Source organism: Ovis aries, chromosome 14 (assembly GCF_016772045.2).
Source record: "Ovis aries strain OAR_USU_Benz2616 breed Rambouillet chromosome 14, ARS-UI_Ramb_v3.0, whole genome shotgun sequence".
Taxonomy (NCBI): domain Eukaryota; kingdom Metazoa; phylum Chordata; class Mammalia; order Artiodactyla; family Bovidae; genus Ovis; species Ovis aries.
Genome location: NC_056067.1, coordinates 1,631,862 through 1,658,346, shown reverse-complemented (window position 1 = coordinate 1,658,346; position 26,485 = coordinate 1,631,862). Strand labels below are relative to the sequence as shown.

The following is a 26,485-nucleotide window of genomic DNA, read 5'->3' as shown; positions in this document are numbered from 1 at the left end:
ACCCTTCATGCTAAGGAAGGGTGTCTCGGGTCCCCTGGCCCGGCCGCCCGGCCCTGGAAGCTGGGGACAGAGTCAGCCATGCTGAGAAGAATGAGGGGAACAGGGATGGGGTGCTGAGGCACAGGGTAAAGATTCTGAAAGGACAGGGCCAGGAAGCAAGCCCAGCGGGCTCTGCCCTGCTCAGAGCTGCAGCAGCATCTGGCTTTCAGGCTCTGCCTGAGATTTTATTGGAATTATTTTTAAATCATACCTTCCATCACCTATTGGGCAGGACCCCAAGTTTTCTTGTGGGACAAGATACCAGGTAAGCTCCTCACCTCACACTCTGTCCTACACATCTCCCTGTCGCCCTGGACGCCTGTGTGGAGCCTTGCCCAGTGGCAGTTGCTGGAGCGCCCACTCCTCCTCGCTTCTGGGCACACCTGTCCCATTTGTCCCTCTGTCCTTGCTGTTTCACTGTGTACTTAGCAGGGCTTCCCACTTGCAGTGCCAGCCTCCTGGGAACCAGATTGAGCTAGTATGGTTTGAGAGGTTTGCAGAACCCCCTGCCCAGATCCCCCTGGACAGTGGGGTTAGCACCAAATTAATTCTTCTTTTATTAAGCTCTTACCGTGTGCCAAACACTGTAGGCTAAACACTTTGACGATATTATTTTTTTGAAGTTGTCATTCTCAATTATGTCTATTATTTATCTTTCTAATTTATTGGGATATAGTTGCTTTGCAGTGTTGTTAGTTTCTGCTGTACAGTAAAGTGACTCAGCCGTATGTATACATATATCCCCTCCTCTCCCACCCTACCCCCATCCCACCCATCTAGATCACCACTGAGCCGAGTTCCCTGTGCTATACAGCAGGTGCCTACTAATTACCTACTTTATACATGTATATATGTATATATATGTGTATATATGTATATATATGTGTATATATATCTGTGTGTGTGTATATGTGAGGCTCAATCTCCCGGTTCATCCCACCTGCCTTCTCTGTCCCCCACCGCGTACACGCATCTGTTGTCTGTGTCTGCATCTCTTTTCCTGCCTTACAAATAGGTTTATCTGTGCCATTTTTCTAGATTCCATAATATATGCAGTATTTGTGTTTCTGTTTCTGATTTACTTCACTCTGTATGACAGACTTTAGGTCCATCCACGTCTCTACAAATGACACAATTCCATTCTTTTTCATGGCTGACTAATATTCCATTGTATTATGTACCAAATCTTCACCCATGTGTCTGCCAGTAGACGCTTAGGCTGCCTCCACGTCCTGGCTGTTGTAAATAGTGCTGCAGTGAATGTCGGGGTGCGTGTGTCTTTTTGAGGTATGGCTTTCTTAGGGCATGAGCCCAGTGGTGGGATCATACGGTAGTTCAGCAATCTACAGATTCAATGCAATCCCTATCAAATTGCCAATGGAATTTTTCACAGAATTAGAACAAAACATTTTACAATTTGTATGGAAACACAAAGACCCTGAATAGCCAAAGCAGTCTTAAGAAAGAAAAACAGCTGGAAGAATCAGGCTCCTCGACATCAGAATATACTACAAAGCTACAATCATCAAGACAGTATGGTACTGGCACAAAAACAGAAATATAGACCAATGGAACAAGATAGAAAGCCCAGAGATAAACCCATCCGCCTGTGGTCAGCTAATCTATGACAAAGGAGCCAAGAATATACAATGGAGAAAAGATAGTCTCTTCAGTGAGAATATCTCTTCAGATAGTTTCTTGGTGCTGGGAAAACTGGACAGCCACATGGAAAAGAATGAAATCAGGACACCCTCTAGTACCATACACAAAAATAAACTCAGGGCTGCCCTGGCGGCCCAGTGGCTAGGACTCCGTGCTCCAATGCCGGTGGCCTGGGTTCAGTCCCTAATCCAGGAACTAGATCCCACACACCACAACTAAAGATCCATTGCAGCAAATTAACTAATCAATTATTTTTAAAAATAGTAAACTCAAAATGGGCTAAAGACATAAATGTAAGATCGGACACTATGAAACTCTTAGCAGAAAATATAAGAAGAACACTCTTTGCCATAAATCACAGCAAGGTCTTGTTTGACCCACTTCCTACAGTAATGAAAATAAAAACAAAAATAAATGGGACCTAATTAAATTTAAAAGCTTTTGCACAGCAAAGAAAACCATAAATGAGATGAAGATAACCAACAGAATAGGAAAAAATATTTCCAAATGAAGCATCTGACAAGGAATTAATCTCCAAAATATACAAACAGCTCATGCAGTTCAATTAAAAATAAAAAATTGGGTGGAAGACCTAACTAGACACTTCTCTTCTCCAGAGAAGACATCCAGATGGCCAAGAGGCACATGAAAAGTTGCTCACCATCACTAATTGTTAGAAAAATTCAATACAATGAAGTGAATACCTCACATGGTCAGAATGCTGCTGCTGCTGCTAAGTCACGTCAGTCGGGTCCGACTCTGTGTGACCCCACAGACGGCAGCCCATCAGGCTCCCACCCGTGGGATTCTCAAGGCAAGAACATGGAATGGGTTGCCATTTTCTTCTCCAATGCATGAAAGTGAAAAGTGAAAGTGAAGTCATGTCCGACTCTTCTCGACCCCATGGACTGTAGCCTACCAGGCTCCTCCATCCATGGGATTTCCTAGGCAAGAGCACTGGAGTGGGGTGCCATTGCCTTCTCCGCATGGTCAGAATGGCCATCATCAAAAAATCTACAAACAATACAAGCTGGAGAGGGTGTGGAGAAAAAGGAACCTTTCTACACTGTTGGTGAAAATGTAAATTGATACAGCCACTATGAAGAAGAGTATGGAGGCTCCTTAAAAATACTATCTTGTATCTAATTTCGGGCAGCTCAATGGGTAAAGAATCCACCTGCAATGCAGGAGATGCAGGAGACTCAGGTTCAGCCCCTGGGTCAGGAATATCCCCTGCAGGAAGGCATGGCAACCCATTCCAGTATTCTTTCCTGCAGAATCCCTCGGACAGAGAAGCCTTGAGGGCTACAGTTCATGGAGTCGCAGATAGTTGGACACAACTGAGCACGCATGCACGCCCCTCTAGCGTAGCTGGAAGGGATCTGGTTCAAGTCTGAGCTGCCTCTGATGCTAGGAAAGAGTGAGGGCAGGATGAGATGGTTGGATGACATCACTGACTCAATGGACAAGAGTTTGAGCAAACTCCAGGAGATGGTGAAGGACAAGGAAGCCTGGCGTGCTGCAGTCCATGCGGTCGCAAAGAGTCGGACGCGACTGAGCAACTGAACAACAATCTGGTTTCATTCTTCCAACAACACAAAGAGATAATGATCCTGATTTAACTCATGAGGAAGAGCTTGTCTCCTGCCCGAGGTCAAAGTCACTCTGCTGGTTAGCTTAGGGGTCACAGCTGAGCGCCCTGACCTGCCCCACCCATGGGTCCTAGAACACTTTTACCCTGACAGCTGGCCCAGAGAAAGACCCTGAGGCCTGTGACTGGGAGGGGGCGGTGGCAGAAGGCGAGGGGGGCTGAGCAGGCACTTGGGGAGGCCTCTTCCCATCCCTCCCCAGGCTAAGCCAGACTCCAGCAGCGCTTGCTTCCCTCCAGTGGGAGTGAGCCGCTCTCTTCCTTTAAAAGACAGGTGGAGTCATCCAGCCAGGCAAAATGCAGGTCCCAACCTCCCTGCCCCTACACACACAGACACACACAGACACACACAGACACACACCCTCGGCATCAGGGGCTGCCTGGCAAAGATGTTGATGTTGACCACCTGGGTTTTATCCTTTCACAGCCCCCAGGTAAGTCACTGAGAACTCAAGTAGAGCCTGGATTGGAACCAGGGCCCCCCGGGAGCTCCCCTGGAGGGGAGCCGGTCTTGACATCATGGTCCAGGCTCTCTCCCCAGGACTCTGACCCCCAGTCACGCGGGGCCCCCGTGAGCCTCCTCCCTCCCTTGGCCCACCCAGAGTAGCAGTCTGGAGGGCCTGGCTGTGGAGGAACCCATGGGGGCTTCCCCAGGACTGTCCTCCCGGCCCAGTTTTCTCCCTGCTCCCTGCCCCCACCGCGGATCCGCCCGTATGCTCATTGTCCGTCGCTCAGTCTCTTTGCAACCCAAAGGACTGCAGCCTGCCAAGCAAAGAATACTGGAGAGGGTTGCCGTGCCCTCCTCCAGGGGATCTTCCCAGCCCAGAGATCGAACCCAGGTCTCCTGCACTGCAGGCGGATTCTTTACCACTGAGTCACCAGGAAACCCTCACCTAAGAGCTCAGCAGTGCTCAAAACTATCCCTAAGGAGACACCAAGCAGGCTGGGCTCTGCCCTTTGTCCCTGCAGGGGCACTGGACCCGACACGCTGGGGGCAGGAGCGGCCGCCTGGTGACCACAGACAATTCTGGTCTGTTTTCCCATCAACAAGAGGAGGAGATTATTCCTGCCCTGTGTTGTGTAGGCTTGTCAGGAGGATCTGGAACAACCTACAAAGTGAGCTGCCGGTGAAAGTCCACCGGCCGGTGTGGGCTGGGCGCCTGGGCGGAGCGGCAGGGCGTTGGTGTGTTGACGGTGCACCTTCCCGACTCTCTGCGGGCCTCCCAGCGCTCATCTCCTGGAGCGCGCAGAGCGAGCCTGAGGTCCCCTCCTCCGGTGCAGGGAGGTTAGGGAGCCGGTATGCAGGGCAGAACCCCTCCTGTGGGCTGGAGCTTGTCCATCTGGGAGACCCCAATTAGACCTCATGGGACGGGCCTGCAGCGAGCCCTGCGAGGCCACCAAGAGCCCCCGTGGGCCACACACTAGACTCCGGTGCTGGGTCCCTCACAGCCTCTGTGCCGGAGAATTCACTGCCCTGGGGGTCCCTGAGCCAGCTGAGGTTAGGACCTCGGCCGGAGCTGAGCGGCACGCACAGCTGAGCTGTAGCCTCGGTCTCCTCATCTGTCAGAGGGGCTCATCAAAGGCGGCGACTGGCAACATTCCGGCTTCCGAGAACAGTAGACCTGGAGTCTGAGCCCAGGGGCTTGCGACAAGCCCGCCGAAACAGGAGAGGGAATTCTCCTCCCTTCTCCGGTTCTCGCTGGTTGGAAGCCCGTCCCGCCTCCTTGGCTCAGAAAGCTGCCCGGGAGCGGTGTGCCTGGGGCTTGGGTGCGCGTTGCTGGGAACAATCGCCTCGGCTCTTGTCGGGTGGTGGGCGGAGCTGCTGACGCAGAGCCGCTGCCCCCTCGGCGCCCCTCACCCCCCACCCCCAGCCCGTTTGTGCCTCGCCTCGCCCGCGGATGAGCAGGTTCCCACTGCCGAGCGGGAACTGCCCCGGAAAGAGGTCTGTGCCACCCGGCCCCGCGCCGCCCAGGACTAGGAGCCCCTGGGGAGAGGATGAGGCAAGAAGAGAGGCCCCCTCCACCCTGGCAGCACCCTTCCACCCGCCCTCCGGGCAGCAAGCTGCCTTGTCCCCCTGCCAGCCCTGCTGCAGCTGCATTCCTGGCATAGCCGGGAGACTCCCGCCCTCTGCCTCCTGGTGGGGCAGGGAGGGGGACGCAGGGCCGCTGCTCACCCTAACTGCTGTGCGCTGCCTGGGGCTTGGCCTGTGGCCCCAGGTCTCTGCGTTCATCCCAGCCTCTCTCCCCGCCACACACAGGCCCCCAACAAGCGCACTCCGGAGCTGTGTCTGGGCGGGTCCCCACCCTCATCGGTGCAGTCTGGCTTTAGCTGGTCGATGCCACGCTGTCTGACCATCAGGTTCCACTGCTGTAAAAGGAGGATTTGCTATTGTGAGGAGGGCAATGAAGCCCCCCACACGCCTGGGCTGGTCCCCCTTCCTGACCTCACCCAACCTTCTTCTGAGGCGGGGAGACGTTTGCTGACACCTTCCCTGTGTCCCCTGAGCCTCAGGAAGGGGCTCGAAGGGGCCAGGAGCAGGTCCAGCTCCAGAGAAAGAGAGTCGTGTGTGTGTGTGTGCACACGCGTGCGTGCATATGTGTGCATATGTGTGTGTGTGTGTGTGTGTGTGTGACGTGGCCAAGCTGTCCTGGCCAGGTAGAGCAGGAAGTGACATTTATCCTGAGTCCCTTCCTGCCTCATTGGGTCCGGGCTGTCATCTCTTCATGTCTTGCCGTCGTCGCTTCTGGGCCAGTTGCATGTTGGAAATGACCAGCGAGTGAGCGGTGTTGAGTATATTCCAACACCCACCTGAGATCCTCATCAGTGAGCAGGGTGCCGCTGCTGCTCAGTCCTGTCCGACTCTGGGCGACCCCATGGACTGTAGCCCGCCAGGCTCTTCTGTCCCTGGGATTCTCCAGGCAGAAACACTGGAGTGGGTGGCCCTGTCCTCCTCCAGGGGATCTTCCCATCCCAGGGATCGAACCTGGGTCTCTTCTGTCTCCTGCATTGGAGAGTGTGTGGAGGATGCTATGAGCTGGGGGAGGCGGGAAGGGAGGCTCCTGCTATAGGACCAACCAGCTCCATCTCAAGAGTCACCTAACCCCTCTGGGCCTAAGAGTCCTCCTTCTCAAAGTGGGGAGGAAGTCAGCCAACCTGAATTTCTACACTTAAAGTGGAAGGGTCGCTTTCCTTCCCCTTTGGGCTGGAATCCTTGCTTTTTGCTCACCTAGACGTTTCTCCCTGGGTCTCAGCTGAATTAAGCTCACAAATCCCATGCTGTTTTCTGCGCGCCTCACAAAATAAAGGGAAAATAGGGAAAATTTGCCCAAACTGCTTCTTGGCTGAAAAAGAGGTCTACCTGTTAGCAGTGCTGTGCCACAGCTGGCAACTTTTCTCGTCTAAGGTAGCTGAGTCTGAATCAAGTGTCGTGTGCATGCAGAAGTGGACACATAAAGACCAGACAGAGGTGGTAGCAACTGCGAAGAACACCAAAAAAGGCATCACTAAGATGAGCAGATAATTTAGAATATTTTCAATACTTGATCAATGCAAGCAAGTCAAGAAGTGAAGAGCAGAGCAGGCAAATAGCAAGGCAACCTTAAAGGTAAATGGACTGAATACTCCAGTTAAAGTGGGGCCTTCCCTGGCGGTCCAGAGAAGTCCCCACTTACAGTCCTAGGGGTTCGGGTTCCATCCCTGGTCAGGGAACTAAGATCCCACATGCTGTGCAGCAGGATCAAAAAAATTAAAGATAAAAATTCAGAGAGTGACTGGATGGAAGAGTCAGACTCGATTGTACACTGTCTGCAAGGGACGCACTTCAAACGTGAGACGTGAGCAAGGTGAAAGTGAAAGGGTGGGCAAGGTAGATCATGCAGCCGCTAAGCATGAGGAAGCTTCTACGAGAATCAGACGAAAAGGACTCAGGACAAGAAGTCCTCCTACCAGAGCCTGTATTTCCCAGTGATAAAGGGGCCAATTCATCACAGTGTCTTCACTGAGCAGTCTCTGGCAAGTTCCTCAGCTTCCATTTCCCCATCTGCGTCCCAGCAGCAATGCCGCACCTGCCGCGTGAGGGGTCCGGTGGGGATCGGAGGGCTTAGCTCCTGTGAAGGATCCAGAGCCACGCTCAGCACGCGAGCAGGGCTCTGTGACTCTCCGCCCTCGGTGTTGGCACAACAGGGACAAAGCCTCGCGCGCTTGCTGTGCTCCTGACCGAGCTGCTCTGAGGTGGGATTCTGTGGTCTGTTGCAAGATAAGATGTAAACACAGGCCACTAGCTGGTTCCTCCAGTTCTTTGCTGGTATGTGTAAGGGAGACACAGAGAGAATGTGTGTGTGAGAGAGACGAGAGGCAGAGGAATGGCAGGAATGAGTCAGCCGGCGCCCAGTGATCTGTTTGCTAGACCCAAGGCAAGGAGGCGTGAGGACTGGGGCCAGGAGGACTGTCACAGTCAGCCAGGGTTTGGACGGTCACCTGGTGTTACTGGTGCTGCGTGGGATGGTGCTGGGCTGCCCTGGGTCATCTTCCAGCCTGAGAGGCATGAAGGCTGTCAGCACCTGGGACCTGCCAGGCTCACGTGGCCAGAACCACGGCATCTTTGGGCCTTTCCCCCTGGACTCAGGCAGAGAGAATGCTTGGGGACCTTCCCCACTTGCCCCGAGACCCTCTGCCCCTGCTCCAAGGCTCTCATGGCCGGGTGGGGACCCTTGCTGGGCCCGGGCCAGCTGCGGCGCGGAGGCCTGTGCATGGAGCAGGTTCCAGCTGGGGCTATGGGAAGGTGGGCTTGTGGACTACAGTCGATGCTTCCTCCCTGGCTTCCGTCCTCCACACGTATCCACGTCCGTTTTCTCCGCTCCTTTCCGGACACCACCTCCCTTCTTACTCGCAGTGGCAGCCTGGCCCCCTGCACTGGAGGTTCATTGAACCCCCTGAGCACCAGACATGGGGTGCATGGACCCCTCTCTCCTATCACGTGTGGGGGTCCAGGCACACCTGGCTTCACAGACATGAGAGCCGAGAGGCTCTGAGAGGTAGACGCTTGCCCAGGATCCCACGGCTCATGAACAGCAGGGTTGGGCTTTGAGGGGGGTTGCCTGACTCCAAGGTCTTTTTTTTTTTTTTAATGACTTTGGTCTAGATTAATCTTCACTACACCGACTCATCAGAAATCTTCAAGGGCTGCTCATTGCCCAGAGCTGTGGCCTCCATACTTTTTTGATCTTGTGACCATATAAGTAAAACATTTTGAGCATATTCTTCGTTATATGTCCATTTTAATTATCCATAAATTATTTGCATGAACTTATGTATTTTTGTATTATGTACATTAGAAAGCATTCAAATATGGTTTATATCTGAGAGAAATATATCAAAAGCAGTCTCTAATGTTTCCTCTCCACCTCTGGGAATCAGCCTGTGTGTACTTCTGTGGTACACATCCATCCTCACCTTGGGGACAGCCTCTGGGCCTGACACTGGGTGTCCTGTCACCTAAAGCCTCAGCAGATTTCTTTCTGCTGCCCCACAGATCAAAGTCAAGGGACCAAACAGGCCCTGGTCATTCTCAACTCCACTTCTCCGTCTCCCTGTCCCTCCTGCTAAGTCTTCCACACTGTATGAACCCAGACCCAAACCTCACTGTCTGTGCAAAGCCCTCCTCTCCCACCCTAGACGCAGACATTTGTACCAATCATTCGCCTCCGAACCTCAGCCTGCGTGCATCACCATTAAATAATCCTGCCTGGCTTGTCTCACCTTGCTGAGCACTTATGCAAGTAGCATTATTATTACTTCCGTTTGGTAGCTAGGGAAACTGAGGCTCAGAGAAGTCAGGTAATTTCCTCAGAGTCACACAGGAAGTGATAGCGCCCGCCTCTAGAGCCTGAACTCCGCTTCAGCACTAAGCTATATAAAGCAAAGATGGTCTTTTCCATTGTTGTTTATTTTCCCCAGCAACCAGCGTGTATGTCAAGAAAAGTGCTGAATGAATGATTGTTTGCGTGGATGAATGAATGAATTGCTTAGGCCGCCACTAAGAAGAAAGGCCTTGGTGGAGGAGAAAGGGCCTACTTGATTCCTCCTACAGACTGTATTGATTCCTGTACTTGAAGAATCCTGGTTAAGACTTCAAGCTTCAGGCATGCAGTGCTGAATCTGGGCACTCCGATGTCATCACCAGAATTTGGTGTCTCCAGTTCCTGACTTGACCATCCTCTGTGTGGACTGAGTCCTCAGACAGGCTCCCCTGGCAACTCCAGGGTCATGCGCCGCAAACCTCGCCGTCCCAGCAAGAGGAAAGGGTGTATGATGCACCAGCTGCACCAGCTTAGGCCATGGGCCTGTTCGGGACCCCATTTCCGTGGCCCGAGGGTTGGGATGAAGGGTTAGTTCCTGATCTCCGCAGCAGCGAGGGTGCGTTGCTCCATCCAGACCATGGGAGTCGAGGTGGGGCTGGGGAGGGGATGCCGTAACCGGGGGAACAAAGCGGTGTGACTCTCAAGTGCTCGCTTGGCTTTGTCTCCTGAAGGACCTGGTGGACTGGCAGAAGCCCCTCCTGTGGCAGGTCGGCCACTTGGGAGAGAAGTATGATGAGTGGGTCCACCAGCCGGTGTCCAGGCCCATCCGCCTCTTCCACTCAGATTTTGTCGAGGCCCTCAGCAAGGCCGTCTGGTGAGTCCTGCTCTGGGGTCACGGTGGGCTGTCCCCTCTCCTGATGGTGCCAGCCAGACGCGAAGGGGAAGGGTCCCTCCCTGGAGCCCAGAGCTGTACTGCAAGCTCTTGGCGACAGTGGAGCATGCCACGGGCATAATCTATCCCTGCGCATGGTGTTTTCCACCGAGTGGCAACCCAGCATGTAGCCAGAAGCTGCTTTGAATGTCCCTCCTGTTCTGTTCCAGACTGCTGAGAGGCGCTTTTAGCCTCCGCTGCCCTTGGGGGGCTATTTTGCCTGCGATCACCTCCTCTGCCAGGAGAGGTCAGCCCCTATGCAACTGCGCTGTCAGCAGCCACAGGGATGCTTTTCGTTTTCGGTTCCAGTAACTCGGAGACTGAGAGAGAGAGACTCACAGCTGCTCTCTTCTTTCCTCCTCCTGCCTTCCCCACCCCCGCAGCGGTGTCCCTTTGACAGCAGGTCTCCATGCGCTCTCTGCACCTGCTTTAGTACCTTCTCGTCCCCCCTCTAGTGGCGAGGTATGTCTCGGAAGCTGGGCCGACTCAAGCTGCTCTGCATGTGTCTCTCTCACCCTGATGGTCTTCCTGCAGGTACAGCGTCCCCATCGTCTGGGTCCCCCTGGTCCTGTACCTCAGTTGGTCCTACTACGGCGCCTTCACCCAGGGCAACGTGCAGCTCTTGGCGCCCTTCGCCACAGGTGATGTCTGGTCTTCCTGCTGTGCGGCTCCCGTAGCTCCTGGGGGTGGGACCTTGGTGCTCTTCCTGCTCCTGAGTTTCTGAGACCTTAGAACCCTGAACCACATCACAAGCATTTTAAAATGAGGTCTATCTGTAGAAATACTCTTCCAAAAGGAAGGTCAGACTTCCCTACCCTCCAAAAGAGGAATTAAAAAAAAAAAAAACCAGACACACATTAGATTAAATCATTTCACCAAGTGGTACAGCAGTAAAGAAGGGGATTTCCACTGAGTCAAAGAACAGAAAAAGTATGACCTGGTGTTGTTTGTCAGGAAACTAAATTAAGTCATTTCACCAGGTAGGACAGCAGAGCTGAACTCAGAATGGTTCACACGAACAAAACAGAGATTAGTACCTGGAGGAGAAAGATTAGAAACAAAGATCAGATCCTAGGTGTCCTAGAGTGTTCCCCGGGCAAAGGGCCATCAGCAGAAGCCTGACCCCAGTAACCTCTGCTGAGCACTCATCACATGTCTGGGACTTTCCAGGGATCATCTCATTTAACCCTCCCAACAGCCCGCAAGCAAGGAACTTATCGTTACACCTTTTTAGAGATAAGGAAATGGAACCTTAAGAAGTTAAGCAAGCAGGTCAGATTCACATGGCTAGGATGTAGCTGCCAGGTGTCACCCAGGCAGGCAGGGGACAGAGAGAAGAGCCAGTGAGGCTGAGCCTCAGGGCAGCACCGTGTCGGCGTGGTCTCTGCTGCCAGCCTGCCTCCCCAGTTCATCACCCACCTCAGGCCTCCAGGTCCGGACCACCTGCCCAGGTAATCTGCCCATCCTGGCAGAGTCCGCCTTGGGAAAGTGCTCGCCCATGGTGAGCGGCTCAGACAGAAGCCAGGTTGGGGGGACAGGTGGAAGAGGTACCTTTCCTGATCACACGTCACATTCCTGACTGTGAGGCCCTGACCCCCTGTGTGCGCCAAATGCAAGCTCCTTCTCTCCACACTCCGGGGCTGTCTCCTGCCCACCTCCTCCAAGAGGACAAGTTGAGGGCTGAATGGTCTAGATGAGAGGGGCCACAGCCACAGTGCGGGGAGCCCCAGTTTCCCCACCTGGTCCAGGATGGGGTGGGGCTGAGACAGCTGCAGAAAGTCCCCCAGAGCTAAGGCTGCTCCCAGACACCAAGGGTTAATGTGTGCACCCCTCAAGCCAAGGTTACCCACTTCTGCCCACACTGAATAGCTCAGGCACAGCACAGGGCTTGTTGCTCAGACGGCCTGCTCACTGAATCGCCCACTGTTTCTGCCCAGCGCTCCCCGAACAATCGCCAACAGTGGCGGGGCCGACAGGGCTGGGGCCGGAGGGAGAAGGGGACGCTGGAGCTTTGGCCCAGGTCCCTCTGCAGGAGTCCTCCGGAGATGCCACTCGGTACCAGCTCCGGCCTGATGGGCCGACAGGGGTGGTGCTGGGGTGAGGGGGCGGGCAGAGCCTTGACCTATAGGAGGCAACTCTGGTGCGAGGCTGCGCGGGTGATTTGACGGCGCTGTGGAGGGCTGAAATGTGCTAATAGAGGTCCAGTGTAGGGGTTAGTGGGCCTGTGACCAGGATGCCAGCAACGGTGGCGAGAGAGCCGCACACGCCTCCTTCACCCCTGGCTTGCCAGGCAAGGCCCAGGCCCAGGCAGGGAAAACAGAGCCACGAAGCGAGGCGAGTGGAGACTCGGCAGGGTCCCAGCTCAGCTCCTGGACAAGAGATACGCTGCAGGAAATGCAGGAACTCAGGGTGCCGAGGAACAGTGGGAGCTGCGGGGAGGCAGCAGTTCAAGGCTGAAACTCACAGGTGCACGTGTGTGAAAATGCTTTGGAAAGCAGAGAGGGTCTTCACCTCCCGGCTGGCCCCCAGCACGGTTCCTGGAGGTGCGTTAGAGTGGGTGCCGAGGAACACCCTAGGCAGGGATTGTGGTGGGAGCCCCAGCAAAGGTCAGGACCCCAGCCTGTGGCCAGGGAATGCTTTTGTATGTCCAGTCCTTTCCCTGCTGAGAAGTGACCTACGCAGCAAGGAAGGGCTCTTGCACTTTAGGAGGGAAACTCCTCCACCAACCAGGGACCCTCCAGAGCCCTGCAAGAACTGAGAAAATGCTGCCCAAGGAGGACTGTGGCTGGACGTATTTGACAGATAACATTTAAAGATCATAGCAGCGACCTGTAACATATGAAGAGTGTTATTTATTATGATATGTTCATACACAGTGTATTATTCTTACATGTAAGTGAAGTGAAAGTGAAGGCGCTCAGTCATGTCTGACTCTTTATGACCCCATGGACTGTAGCCCACCAGGCTCCTCCGAGATACATACTTATCACACAGCCAGGTATTGTATTCCCTGAGTTCTAGCAACAGCCCTTCACAGCTGGCAGGATATTTTACTGTTGAGAAAGCACATAGACAGTACAGGGTGGAGACCTGAACCCTGCACTTGAGCAGGGTGTCCCGAAGGACCCTAGAGGTGGCCGGCTGTCCCTCAGAGGGGGACCTGGTCAGCCAGAGCCGCCCAGCCAAGGCAGCACTGACAGGCAAGTGTCAGGCCCAGGTGTGCACGCCGCAGGCCCTGCTGATGAGAGACATCAGCGCAGCTCACCAACCTGATTTGGGAGAGATGGGTCCTTGGGGGGTTGAATCTTGGCTGCGTTACGTGTTAGTTTCCAGGTGAGGCATGAAAAATCCTTCCTTAGTTTGGAGACTCATTTGGAACCGTTTGTCATAATGGCCCGGAATCTGGTCCAGAGAGCTGGAAAGTCACCTCTCCTCCCCACCACCTTCCTGGGCTCTCTCCTTCTGCAGTGATTCCCGCGGCCATTCACACTGGGCACAGCCCTTCAGAACTGCTTCCTTAAACAGAACCAGAGGCTGCCTTTGGAACAGCACAGGTCAAATCTTATCCATGTCCAGCCCTCCAGAGAGGCATGGGTTGGCCCTTGAGTCTTCCCCGAGTGTCTGAGCACCTGCTGTGTTAAGGGTGCAGGAGACAGAACAGAATACCATCTCTGCCCATGAAATGCTCATAACCTGGTGGGGGCGAGCGAGTGGAACAGAGCCACAGTTCAGCATGAGGAAAGGAGGATGTGGAAGGCCTCAGACCCCGCCCAGGTCGGGGCAAAGAGGGAGGGGATTCCGGTGAAGGAAAGATGTGTGGGGAGGGGAGGGGAGCATGGGGCCCCCAGGGGTCCCACGTGGTTCAGTGGGCCCCAGACGGGGTGGCGGGGAGATGAGGCAGGGATGTGCCTGACAGGGCTGGTCTCAAGGGACCCTGAGTGCCAGGCCGGGGGGCTGGACTTTACTTGAGGAGAATGAGGTACCAGAAGAGGGTTTTAGCAGCACGTAGGGGCAGAGAGTTGGAGCAGGAAGCTGCTGTGGGGTGCTTCTAAGGTCATGGGGGAGTCAGAGCAGTGAACTGACCCAAGAGATGTTTTTTTAACTGAGATGAGATACATACAGAATTAACCATTTTGAAGGGAATGATTCAGGCCACCACTCTGTCTAGTTCCAAAATGTTTTCATCACCCCAGAAGGAACCCCATCCCCCCGAGAAGCTGCTCCCCATTCCCCCTCCTCCAGCCCCGACAACCACCGACCCGCTTCTGTGTACACTTGCCTTTTCAGGACGCGCCATGTAAATGGACTCCTATGTATGTGGTCTTTTGTGTCTGGCTTTTTTTTTTTTTTAATCTATCGAAAGATATTAAGGAGAGGGAGCTGACAGAGCTTGGTGTCACAGGCTGGACATGGGAGAGAGGAATTGTAAGTCGAGGCTTTGGTAATGTGTGGAAGTCATTAACCTCCCCCTGGGGTGCGGTTGGATGAGAAGGAAGAAGAGGATGATTAACTTCATTTGGAAGCTGCTGACCTTGCAGGCGGGGCTGTGCACAGCTGCGTGGAGATGGCCAGTAGCAAGTGGCTATCCAGGGCTGGGCTGGAGACACAGATCTGGGGGTTGTCAACAGGTGGGTGTGACTGACGTCCTAGATCAAACGGGGGCATTTGAGAGCGGAGGGTCAAGGTTTTGACCCTGGAGACAGAGGCGTTTTCCACAGTGGAGCCTGACAGAGGGCCTCTAGAGAAGAGGCGAGGGCACTGCCTGCAAGCCCAGTGGTTGGGACTCTGCACTCTCACTGCCGAAGGCCCAGGTTCAATCCCTAGTTGAGGAACTAAAAATCCCACAAGCGCCATGGCAGAAAAAAAAGGAAAGAAGGAAAAGGAAAAGGGGACAAAAGGTGAAAAGAGAAGAGCCAAGTGTCCCAGCAGCAGGGAGTGGAGCTCTGTGTTCAGGTCATGTTGGTCCCAGTGCTCTGAGAATCTGAAAAGTTGGGGATCTGCCCCAGAAAGGCGCGCACAGGTGCACTGTTTGGGACACCATGTCAACAGGCTCACTGTGAAATCCAACCAAGGACTCCCTGGGCGTTCCTAAACCTCAGGCTGGGAACTGATATGGTTACAGATTCAAAAAACAGCATCATATGCCACAGCCAATCTTAGAGATAAATTGAAAAAATTACTTCGATCTGCCAAGAAATACATCAGAAATGGCTTTCATAGCTCTTTGAAGAGGGCAGACTTTAGAGGCTTGAGCTAATGGAAACAGGTGAAGCAGACTCAAGTCTAACTGACCTTTTCAGGGGGCTTGGCTATGAAGGGACTGCGTCTATGACGCGAAAGTCTTAAATATGAGCAGAAGAGCAGTGGAGGAGGAGCTGAAGACGCCCAGAGGAGCTGGATGAACGGGCTGGTGGGGGGCAGACTGAGGGTGAGCTGGTCAGTGATGTAAGCTGTCTGTACTTCCACACCCTCGGTGACAAGGGCAATGCCAGCACTTCCGTCGTCAAGTTGGAGTGAGACGAGCGTGAAGTGTAAGCACCTGAGTGGCGCCTGGCGTGTAGGGGCTGGTGGATACACATTTGCTGCTGCTGCTGCTGCTATTGTTGCCAACCACCATCCAGTGCCCGGGCACCTGAGTGCGCGCTGCTCCTCTGAGGGGCACGAAGTTGCAGGGCTGAAGCACAATCGGGTGGCTGAAGGTGGACGGAGTCCTTTTCCTGTGAAGTAGGAACCTGGATGGAAGGGAAAGGGGGTGTTTGAAGGTAGTGAGGAGGGAGCTGGACCTGCAGACATGAAAGGATCTCCAGGCAGTGTTTGAGGCCTAGCTGAGGTTGAGGGCACCAGACTTATGGCTACACATGGCTCCTCCGTCTTCAGCGGCTTGGGTCTGGGGTGGAGAGACAGGCTTTTGTGCTCATCCAGGCTTGGGAGGGCATGGGGGCAGCTGAGGTCAAAAGAGAATGGTTAGCTTTAGAAAGCAGTTTGGTGGTGCCCCCAAAGTTAAACATAGTTGCAATAAGGTCCCAGAAATTCTACTCCCAGGAATATACCCAAGACAACTAAAAACAGGACTGTTCATAGCAGCATTATTCAGAATAGCCAAAAGAATAGAAACATCTCAGCTGTCCATCAGCTGGTGAGTGGGTAAACAATTATGAAGTTCTAACACATGCTACAAAATGGGTGAACCTTAAAAATATTGCAAACAAAAGAAGCCAGTCACAACAGACCACATATTGTATGATTCCATTGGTATGATGGGTCCAGAATCAGAAAACATGACAGACAGAAAGTAAATTAGAGGTTTCCTGGCTCTGGGAAATGACAAAGGTTGGAATGACTGCTAATGGGTAAAGGGTTTCTTTCTGGGTGATGAAAAGGCTCTAAAATTGTGGTGATGGTTGTGCAACTGTAGATATACCAAATATCACTGAACTATACACTTTAAATGGGTGAATTGTAAGATACGTGAGTGGTATTTCAATAAAGCTGCCACTTTTTTCAAGAGAAAGTATAACCAAAGCAGTGGCTAGTGGAGAAAAGAAGTAAAACTTAGCGGGTGACGGTAGACCTGAAGACACGGTGAGAGCTGAAGTCCCTGTGAAGTTAGAGAATCAGTGAGGTGGAGAAAAGGAACCAAGGCCGTGAGGACTGCAGGCCGTCCTCCAGGAGCGGGGCGCAGGGGCCTCACGTGATGATAATGGCATCACTCCAGTCTTTTGGTCTCCAGGCTAATCGTCCGTTTTTTCGCATCTCCCTCGCATGCTGTGGTTTTTAGATGTTCTCAGTGAACCTTTCTCTCCTTGGGTTTTCCTGACCCTCTTGTCCCCCTGGCCCCATCTTCCCTGGGGAGATGGTTGTTAACATCTTCCATCAACAGCCCCCAGGTCTGCTGGCTTCATCAGGATCACCTCTCCCTCTCCTCCATGCCACTGAGGCAAGGTCACTCTTTCCTGGTGTCAGTCCATGTGGGCTGCTGTAACAAAACAGCATAGACTAGGTGGCTTGTAAACGACAAATTGATTGCTTATGATTCTAGAGGCTGGAAGTCTGAGATCAGGGTGCCAGCATAGTCAGGGGAGAGCCCTCTTCTAGGTCAAAGACTCCTTGAGTACTCGTATGTCAAAAAGGGGAGGATCCTGTCGCGCCTCTTTCATGAGGGAATTAGTCCTGTTCGCCTGATGACCTGAGCACCTCTCATCACCCTGGAGGTTAGGTTTCAGCATGTGGATCTGAGAGGACACATGCAGACCATAGCACCGGGCAGAGGTCCAGCACTGGCCGCGGCTGTTCCTCTCACGGTCCCTTTAAGGAAGATCTCAGATCTCTAGTCAAATCTTACCGTGATACCAAAGTCAGACAAAAATACCACAAGAAAGAAAACTCCAGAGCAGCTGTCACTCGGGGATCCAGAGGCAGCAGTCATCAACAGAATACTAGCAGACTGAATCCTAGAACATATTAAAGCGTTATGCACCATGACGAAATGGGATTGACTCCTGGAACGCAAGGGTGGCTCAATACCTGAAATCAGTGTGATCCACCACGTTAGTCGTCCTCTGACGGGACTCTTCCTAAATAAGCCCACACACATCCTCACAGTGTCCTTCCTGTTTTGACTCTCGGGTCCCAGTGGTGGGGCTGGGCCCCGCAGCTGCAGAGCCGAGGGCAGCAGCCCCCAATGTGATGGGGCTGGGCCGCTGGGGCCTCCAGCCCCTGACCTCCCTCTCTCATGCCTGATGCAGAGTACTCAGTGGCCATGCCTGAGTCGGCGTTCCCGGGCCTCTTCGTGCTGGGGCTGTTCCTCTGGAGCCTCGTGGAGTACCTCATCCATCGCTTCCTGTTCCACATGAAGCCGCCCAGCGACAGCGCTTACCTCATCATGCTACACTTCGCCATGCACGGCCAGCACCACAAGGTGAGCAGCGCAGTGCCCCCCCCCCCCCCAGGCCATGCTGCTGATGCCTGCCCTCAGGAGCGCCCGTCTCGGTGGGGGTTGGGTTGAGGGCGAGGAGAAGTCAAGGGCATGTGATTGGGTCCAAGCCTGAACCGGCCATGGACAGAGTGAGCATGCCTGCCCAACGCTAATCCTCACAACAGCTCATTCATTTGCTTGTTCAACAAACGCTCACTGACCGCTCACTATGTGCCATGTGCTGTTCTGGACACCATCGATCAAAACAGGCAAGAATCACTGACCTTGTGGACCTTCCCTCTGAAGCGGGTGCTGCCGTTCTCCCCATTCCACAGAGTGGCAGACTGAGGCTTGGGGAAATAAAGGAACTAAGCCATTCAGCCAAGGTCACCCTAGGATGTCGTCCCCTGTGGTCGCCAGAGTCTATGCTGTCGGTCATCCACCCACCCTGGGGCTCCTTCAGGGCAACACACAGGGTCCCAGCAGTGAGGACTGGAAGCCTGGTCCTCCCAGAGGATGTCCCTGCCCCACGCTGTTCCCGTCCTGCCGCAGGGTTCCCACCCTCCCCTCGCCCTCCTTCCCCTTTGACCAGGAGCTGGGGTTCTGGCACGGAGCCCCGCAGGTCCTGCTGTTGCTCCGGTCCGCGGGGAGGGGGGCCCACGCCAGTGTGGTGTTCTGTCTCGGTCACCTGATCGCTCTCTCTCCTCTTTCAGTCCAGAGAGGGTCTCGTCGCAATGCTCGCAGTCTCTAAAGTTTCACCTCTGCCAGGCCCTTGGCTTGTGAAGCCTCAGGACCAGAGGCTAGGCTCTTTCGTGGTCTGGTTCAATGTGACAGCACCCCCTTGGAGCAAAGAAGGCCACCTGGGGGGGAGACCTGCCTGTCAACAGCTCCAGGGTCGCCCAGCATGTGTGCCTTCGTCGCCCTCAGGCCTCGGGCTCGATGCCCTGCGTGGTCCTCGGGGTGGGGGTGGGGGCTCCGGGCTCCTCTCCACACCTAGCAAGTTCCAGGGCCAGAGTGGCCTCTTGAGTGCAGAACGGAGCTTCTCAGGCAAGCTGCTCCTACCTGTGAGCATCTTGCCCACGCCACCCCACCCCCACGTTCCTGGAGCTTCCCAGCTCCTGTCCTGGCTTACTGGGGCCGGGCAGGCTCTCCAGGGCTTCAGGCTTGGTGGCCTGCCCTCCCCAAGCCGCCCACAGGGCCTGCGCCCTCCCTGGCCCGTCTGGGCCGCTCCAGCCGCTCTCCCGAAGGAGCGTCTCCGGCCAGCGTGCGGTGTGTGACCGCAGGCAGGCCCTGGGGCCCCGGGCGGTGTCCTGACGCGTGAGCCTCTGTCCGCAGGCGCCCTTCGACACCTCCCGCCTGGTCTTCCCGCCCGTGCCGGCCTCCCTGATGATAGCCGCCTTCTACCTGCTGCTACGGCTCGTCCTGTCCGCGGCCGTGGCAGGCACCGTGTTTGCGGGGAGCCTCCTGGGCTATGTCATCTACGACCTGATCCACTACTACCTTCACTTCGGCTCTCCCCACGAGGGCTCCTACCTGTACCACCTGAAGGCCCACCACGTCAAGCACCACTTCGCACACCATCAGTCGGGTGAGGACCCACCGTGCCACCCCTCCCTCAGCTGCCCATTTCCCCTTGACAGCGCCCGCTGAGCTTCCAGCCGGGGCCAGCCTGGGTTCTGGGGTTCACAGTCAGAAAGGCAAGCGGGGGACGTGCATCCTAGGCCCTGGGGCAGGGGGCTGTACAGAGACAGAAAAACCAGGAAACCAATAAAGAGCAAAGATCATTCCAGAGCAGTGATAAGTGCCAGCAAGAAAAGAAAGCAAGGCGACGGTCAGGAAGCCATGTCAGCGGGAGGGGGTCCCACACACGTGAGTAAAATGCAGTGTGAGTTATAGATGGGATTTTACATTTTCGAGGAGCCACGTTAACAAGTAAAACTAAACCAATGAAGTTAATGTAAATAATACACTTTACCAGGCCAAGTATAACTGAAATATTATCATTTTAGCATAGGATCAAGCACTGTTGGGAAAGCCCTGGGGGTCCAGCGGTCAGGACTCAGCAGTCTCGCTGCTGTGGGCCGAAGCTCCGTCCCTGGCTGGGGAACTGGGATCCCACAAGCCGTGCAGCGTGGCTAAAAAGATTTTTAATGAGAGGGTTTACATTCTGTCCTTCTGTTAAATCTTTGATATCTGGTGTGTATCTTGCACTTTACAAGCTCATCTCCATTCAAGGGCTAAATCTCCATTGGAAATACTTCATCCATAGAATTTAGAATTTATAAAATTGACAGTCAAAAAAGTAGATTCACATATATGAATTGCTCCAAATGTGCCTATAGGTTTTCTAATAACTGAACCAAGTTTAGGTTTTTACAGTGGAATGTAAGTTAATTATTAATAAAATTAAATAAAACTAGGAATTCAGTACCTCTGTAGCCCGGGGCCACATTTCCAATGCTCAGGAGTCACATGGGTTAGTGGCTACCCTACTGGAGAGCAGAATGCTAGCTGAAGTGGTCTAGGAAGGCGTCACTACACAGACACCATTAGAGCTGAGACCTAAATTAGGAGAAGCCAGCGTCTGATGCCTCGAGAAAGAGCATCCCAGGAGCAACAGGTCCGAAGCCTTGAAGCAGGAATGAACTTGGCATCTTCAGAGAGAAGGAGGCGACTGGACTGTTTGGGGGAGAGAGGAAGAGGCAGGCAGCGCCAGGCTCTCCCAGGAAGGCAGGCCAGATAAGAGCCTTGAGGTTCTTTCCACAGCACCCCTGGAAGCCTAGGCACGCTGGTACCCTGCTACTGACCTCTGCCAGGATAGCCCTGGGAGTTAGGAAGCTCATCCGGGGTGATGTTGAAACTTGCCTACGTGCTCGCCCCGCCTGGGCTCCCTCCAAGCAAAGAGATCCCACTCACCTTCTCCCCATTTGTCTCCGCCCTAGGGTTCGGCATCAGCAGCAAACTCTGGGATCACTTTTTCCACACCCTCACTCCGGAAGAGCCCCACCCGAAGACGCAGTGACGTGGCCCCGCCCCGCCCTCAGCCCTGCCAAGGCCGCTACCCCAGACCACCCCGCCCAGATCCTGCAAGGCAGTTGCTTGGCTGGACAGCGCGGGCTTTGACCAGCCCTCGGGCTCGGTGGTGGGTCCTGGGGAGACCCTGACCGAGGATGACCCTGAGCCTGCCCTCCTGACCCGGCGCAGGAGTGCCCCGTCTGCTGGGTGGCCTAAGAGCCCTCGGGGACCGGCTCTTCCCTGGAGCACCCCAGCCTCTCCGCCAGCACCCGCCTAGGGCCCCAGCCCCCAGGACTGCTCCAGGAGCCGGCTGGCGGGGACGTTCCCGAGGGGAGTGAAGGCAACTGACCCCTGAGCCCAGGCCTGTGTCTTAGCACCCTGGGATCCCTAGGAGCTGCCCCCTGCCGCCCAGGAGCTGCTACGTGCACCGCGAAGAGGGGGCCTGCGGGGCCCACCTCTCCTTCCTGGAGAGGGTGTGGCAGTTGTGGACCGGAGAACACGGAGATGGATGAAGCGGTCTCAGAAGAAGAGAAAGCGTGAAGCCTCTCGCGGCCCACAGCCAATCCTGGGGCGATACCTCTGTCCCTGCCAATGACCGGCTCCAGATGTACCGCGAGGTGCCTTGGGCAGAGACACCTCCAGCGTCCGCACGGCGGCCCTCAGCTGTCTGTGCAGGGGGGCTCAAGGCTGGAGGGAGCCCCCAGCCCTCTCTTTAGGAACCGGCTCTCCCGTCTCTCCTGGCCTCCAGAATCACAAAGCTTTTCCCCAAAGGAGGGTAAAGAGACCTCTCCGTGTGTGGGAACCCTCTCCTGCCCCAGGCATTCTCAGCCTCCCCTTGGCATAGGTGGGCCCCCTGCCCGTCTCACTCAGGACCCTTCCAGCCGGTGCCTCCTCGAGCCGAGAAGGAGCCTTGACAAGGTGCCTTATCTCCCAGCAACACCGCCTCAGCCCCGCGGGTGTGTTCCCACCCTTTCCTCCTTGTAACCAAAACCCTCAATGCCCATAGAGGGTCTTATTTATAAACTATATAAATACCCTTAGTTGGGCCCTGGACCAAGTAGCTGCTCAGATTGCCCTTTCTAATCCTACATGTCAAGCTTATGTAAAAAAAAAAAAAATTTTTTTTTGGTCTTAGTTTTGTTCCCTTCTTACCTACAAACCACTACTACTTGAAAGGCGATGTGTGTAAAGGTTAAAGGGAAGCAGTTGGACCGATCCTGTGATTTGTACTGTTTACTGCGGAGTTATTTAAAGATTTTGGAATAAATATACAAACTACCATTGTGAAATAAAGGTGTAAATAAATTGTATATTTTGAAAAATAAAAACACTGGAAAAGAAACCACTAAAGGTGAGGTACAAGTTATTGATGGCAACTCACAGACTTGGTCAAGGCCAGGAGGGCGCAGAAGGGTGGGAGGGGGCGGCCAGGGCCCACAGGAAGGAGTGTTGGCTGGGTCACTGACCAGCTTGTGCAGATTTGCTGGGGTATAGTGATGATAAAAAGCAGACCCACTCTTATCCTCTTACTGGGTTTCGTCACTGTTTTCCAAGTCCTCATCACTCAGGGTCTAATTCGGTAGTCTGACAGAGGTGGGCTCTGGATTTGCCTGCCCAAGCATGCAGAGGCAGAAATGAAAGAGACAAGCTGATGCTGGCAAGGCTCTGGCCCATGGAGGGACGCCTGCTCCCTCTGCCGCTCCCTGCTCGGGCAGTTCCCAGCCTGAAGGTTAGGGCCACCTGACAGCCACTCATCCCTCAAGCTGCTGGACCCCGGCAGTCCAAGCAGCGGAAACCCGACCTCCATTCCCTGGAACCGGCCGGGATCCAACCACGGGGCATCACTTCCCAGGGAAAGGAGCGGACCAACTAGTTGTAAATATGGAAGTCCACTGGAGGCAGGTCTAAGATGAGCATGTTTGAGCAAAAAGTTAATTGAAAAAAAAACCAGAAACCTTCTTTAAAGAGATTGAAACAGAACGAGGAAGAAACGCCAAAATATATGTGAGTTTGTAGCATAGCCATGAGAAGATTTGGGGAGGAGGGAGCCAATCTGTTAATGAAAAGGCCCACTTGGTGAATATTAGACTGAGTCTCCCAGAGCGTCCTGCTGTGCCCGCTACAACTTTCCAGGGGGTTAGGAACTTCCACAAGGCCTTGGGAAGCAAGGGAATGAGCCCCGCCCTACAGAGGAGACTAATACAGCAAGTGCCCTTAACCTTAAGTCAGTTGGCACTCATAGCGTCGTCCCTACTCGGTGGTCATCTGCTAGAGTTACAGCATTTCATCTTCAAGGGCAAGAGGCCTAAGGAGGAGTCAAAGACTCGATGCTAAAGCCAGCAGGGGCATTATCAAGATGCCAACACATCTAGGGGGATGGGAAAGCCTGAAGCTTGGAGCCTGTGACTTTTTTCTCTGCCTTTGAACTTTGTACTATTTCTAATTGTACCCAGCACTGGGCCCAACTTGTAACAGGCGCCAGTAAATGTTGGTCTCCTCTCTTCCCTGGCGGCTTAGTAAAGAACCCGCCTGCAATGCAGGAGACCCAGGTTTGATCCCTGGGTTGGGAAGATCTCCTGGAGAAAGGCATGGCTATCCACTCCAGTATTCTTGCCTGGAGAATTCCAGGGGCAGAGGAGCCTGCCAGGCTGTAGTCCATGGGTTCCTGAAGAGTGGGACATGACTGCGCGATTCTCTTACTCTGTCTCTGCCGGATCTCAGGCAGGGTACAATGTTGGGCTTTGGTTTTCCCCTGTCCTGGCCTCTGCTGCCCCCTGATGACAGCATGACGCTCTGCACCCTTGTGACGGAATTGGTGATTGTAAATTTTCATCTCTTTTCCACCTTACCTGTTCTCTTATTATTTTATCTCATCTACTATTTTTGAGAAGAAGCTCAAACTATATATATGAACTTTCCAGTTCTAACTTTCTATAAAGATATGATGGCTGCAAAAAATCGAGAGAGATGTCTTTACAGAGAAGTAATAAGGGATGCTATGGGATGAATGTGAAATTTGGAAAATGCCAAGACTCTCATCTGCTCTCCATCTGAAACACCTTATCATCTTCTATATGGGGGAAAGGAGTGATAAGAAAAAGAAGAAAAAATATCGTTTTGATGAAAGCATGAAGGTGGGAGCCTGTCTTCATTAAGTTTCCCTAAAAAGCAAATCTTAAAACAAGAATATGGATGCAAGTGGTTTATTTAGGAGGCAATTGAAGAAATGAGGAGTTACAGACATGGAAGGATTAGAACGTGGGGGAGAATTACTAGTGGTGGAAGCTGGCATTCTTGCCTTATTCCTGATCTTGGAGGAAAAGCATTCGGTTTTGCAGCATTGAGTATGATGTTGGCTGTGAGTGTAATACACGGCCTTAGTTATACTGAGATAATTTCCTCCTAGTTCTAATTCGTTGACAGTTTTTACCATTAAAGAGTGTTGAATTTTGTGAAATGCTTTTTCTGCACCTATTGAGATTATCATGTTTTTATTCTGTTAATGTGGTGTGTCACATTAACTGATTTTCATATGTTACCATCCTTGCATCCCAGAAATAAATCCCGCTTGCTCCTGGTGTCTGATCCTTTTAATGTGTTGGTGGATTTGATTTGTTAGTATTCTGTTGTGCATTATTGTATCTATATTCATCAGGGATACTGGCCTGTAATTTTCTTAAGCCTTTGTCTGCTTTTGGCTGAGTTTATAAAATGCGCTTCAAAGTGTTCTTTCTTCTTCCGTATTTTGCTAGAGTTTAAGTAGGACTGGCGTTAATTCATTTTTAAATGTTTGGTAGAATTCACTAGTGAAGCCATTTGGCCCTGGGCTTTTCTTTGTTGGGAAGTTTTTAATTACGGATTTAATCTCCAGTATTAATTATGGTGGTGGTGGTGTTTTAGTTGCTAAGTTGTGCCCGACTCTTGCGACCCCATGGACTGTAGCCCACCAGACTCCTCAATCCATGGGATTCTTCAGGCAAGAGTACTAGAGTGGGTTGCCATTTCCTTCCTGACCCAGGGATCCAGCCTGGGTCTCCTGTATTGTAGGCAGATTCTTTACCAACTGAGCCACGAGGCTCAGACTTTCTATTTCTTCATTATTTAGTCCGAGGAGGCTGTATGTTTCTAGCAATTTATCTGTCTTTTCTAGGTTCCACAGTTTGTTGGCCTATAACTGTTTATCACAGTTTCTCTTTTTTTTTCTTTTGCTACGCTGTGGGATTTTAGTTTACCACCCAGGGATCGAACCCAGACCCATGGCAGTGAAGACTAGACCACCAGAGAATTCCTCATTACAGTCTCTTTTGATTATTTTTTATTTCTGTGACATCAGTTGTAATATCTTTTATTGATGATTCTATTTAAGTTTTCTCTTTTTGTCCCCCTAATGTAGCTAAGGGTTTGTAGAGTTTATCTTTAAAGAATAAACTCCATTTCAAGTTTTTTCTATTATTTTTCTGTTTATTTCTACTTTTTGTTATTTCCCTTCTGCTAGCCTTGGGCTTAGTTTGTTCTTATTTTTCTAGTTCCTTGAAGTGTTAAGTTTGGTTGATTGAGATCTTTCTCCCTTTCTTAATTAATTTACGCTGCACTGGATCTTCCTTGCTGCATGTGAGCTTTCTCGAGTTGCGGCGAGAAAGTCAAAGTGACAGGGGCTTAGCTGTGTCTGACTCTTTGTGACCCCGTGGACTACACAGTCCCTGGGATTCTCCAGGCAAGAACACTGGAGTGGGTAGCCTTTCCCTTCTCCAGTGGATCTTCCCGACCCAGGAACTGAATGGGGGTCTCCTGCACTGCAGGCGGGTTCTTTACCAGCTGAGCCCCCCAGGGAAGCCCAGTGTGGTGAACGGGGCTATTCCTTGTGGTGTTTCGGCTTCCCACTGCGGCGGCTTCTCTTAGGGCAGAGCGCAGGCTCCAGGGCCCATGGCTCAGCAGCTGTGGGCACAGGCTTGGTGGCCTCGTGGCATGTGAGATCCTTCCAGATCCGGCATTGAAGTTTTGTCTCCTGCGTGGGCAGGCAGGCTCTAAGCAGTGGGCTAGCAGGGAGGGCCCTTTCTCCTGTGTTCTGTCGGCGTGTATTGCTCTGGACTCATACTGCCTATCGCTGAGCTCTTGGTACTGCTTTTGTCGTATCCTCTAAGGTTTGCTATGTTGTGTTTCATTTCTTTCCAGGTACGTTCTGATTTTCTCTGGATTTCTTTTTTTTTTGACAGACTGGCAGTTCAAGAGTTGTTTAATTTCCTCATATTTATGAGCTTTCCCGTTTTCCTTCTGCTATTGATTTCTAGTTTCATTCCACTGTGGTCAGAAAAGATGACCACGGTGGATGTCATCTTTTGGTATGATTTCAGTCCTCTTGAATTTGTTAAGACTTGGGACCTAACTTCTGATGTATCCAGAGCAGAGCTCCTTCTGGCTAACTTCTCCATGGAGTCTGGCTGAAGCTAGTCTCCACGGAGACCAGCTGGCCTTGCTTA

General features: G+C 52.9%; 1 protein-coding gene across 1 annotated transcript in view; it reads left to right on the top strand.

The window, feature by feature from the left end:
* Positions 1-22,350, top strand: part of FA2H (fatty acid 2-hydroxylase) — a 54,737-nt gene extending 32,387 nt beyond the window's left edge. The window contains exons 3-7 of the mRNA XM_015100368.3: positions 9,879-10,021; positions 10,613-10,719; positions 17,824-17,996; positions 19,329-19,581; positions 20,936-22,350. Coding sequence (XP_014955854.2) covers positions 9,879-10,021; positions 10,613-10,719; positions 17,824-17,996; positions 19,329-19,581; positions 20,936-21,015 — 756 coding nt within the window. The 3' untranslated portion in view covers positions 21,016-22,350. The remainder of the gene's footprint in view (positions 1-9,878; positions 10,022-10,612; positions 10,720-17,823; positions 17,997-19,328; positions 19,582-20,935) is intronic.
* The last annotated feature ends 4,135 nt before the right edge of the window (positions 22,351-26,485 follow it).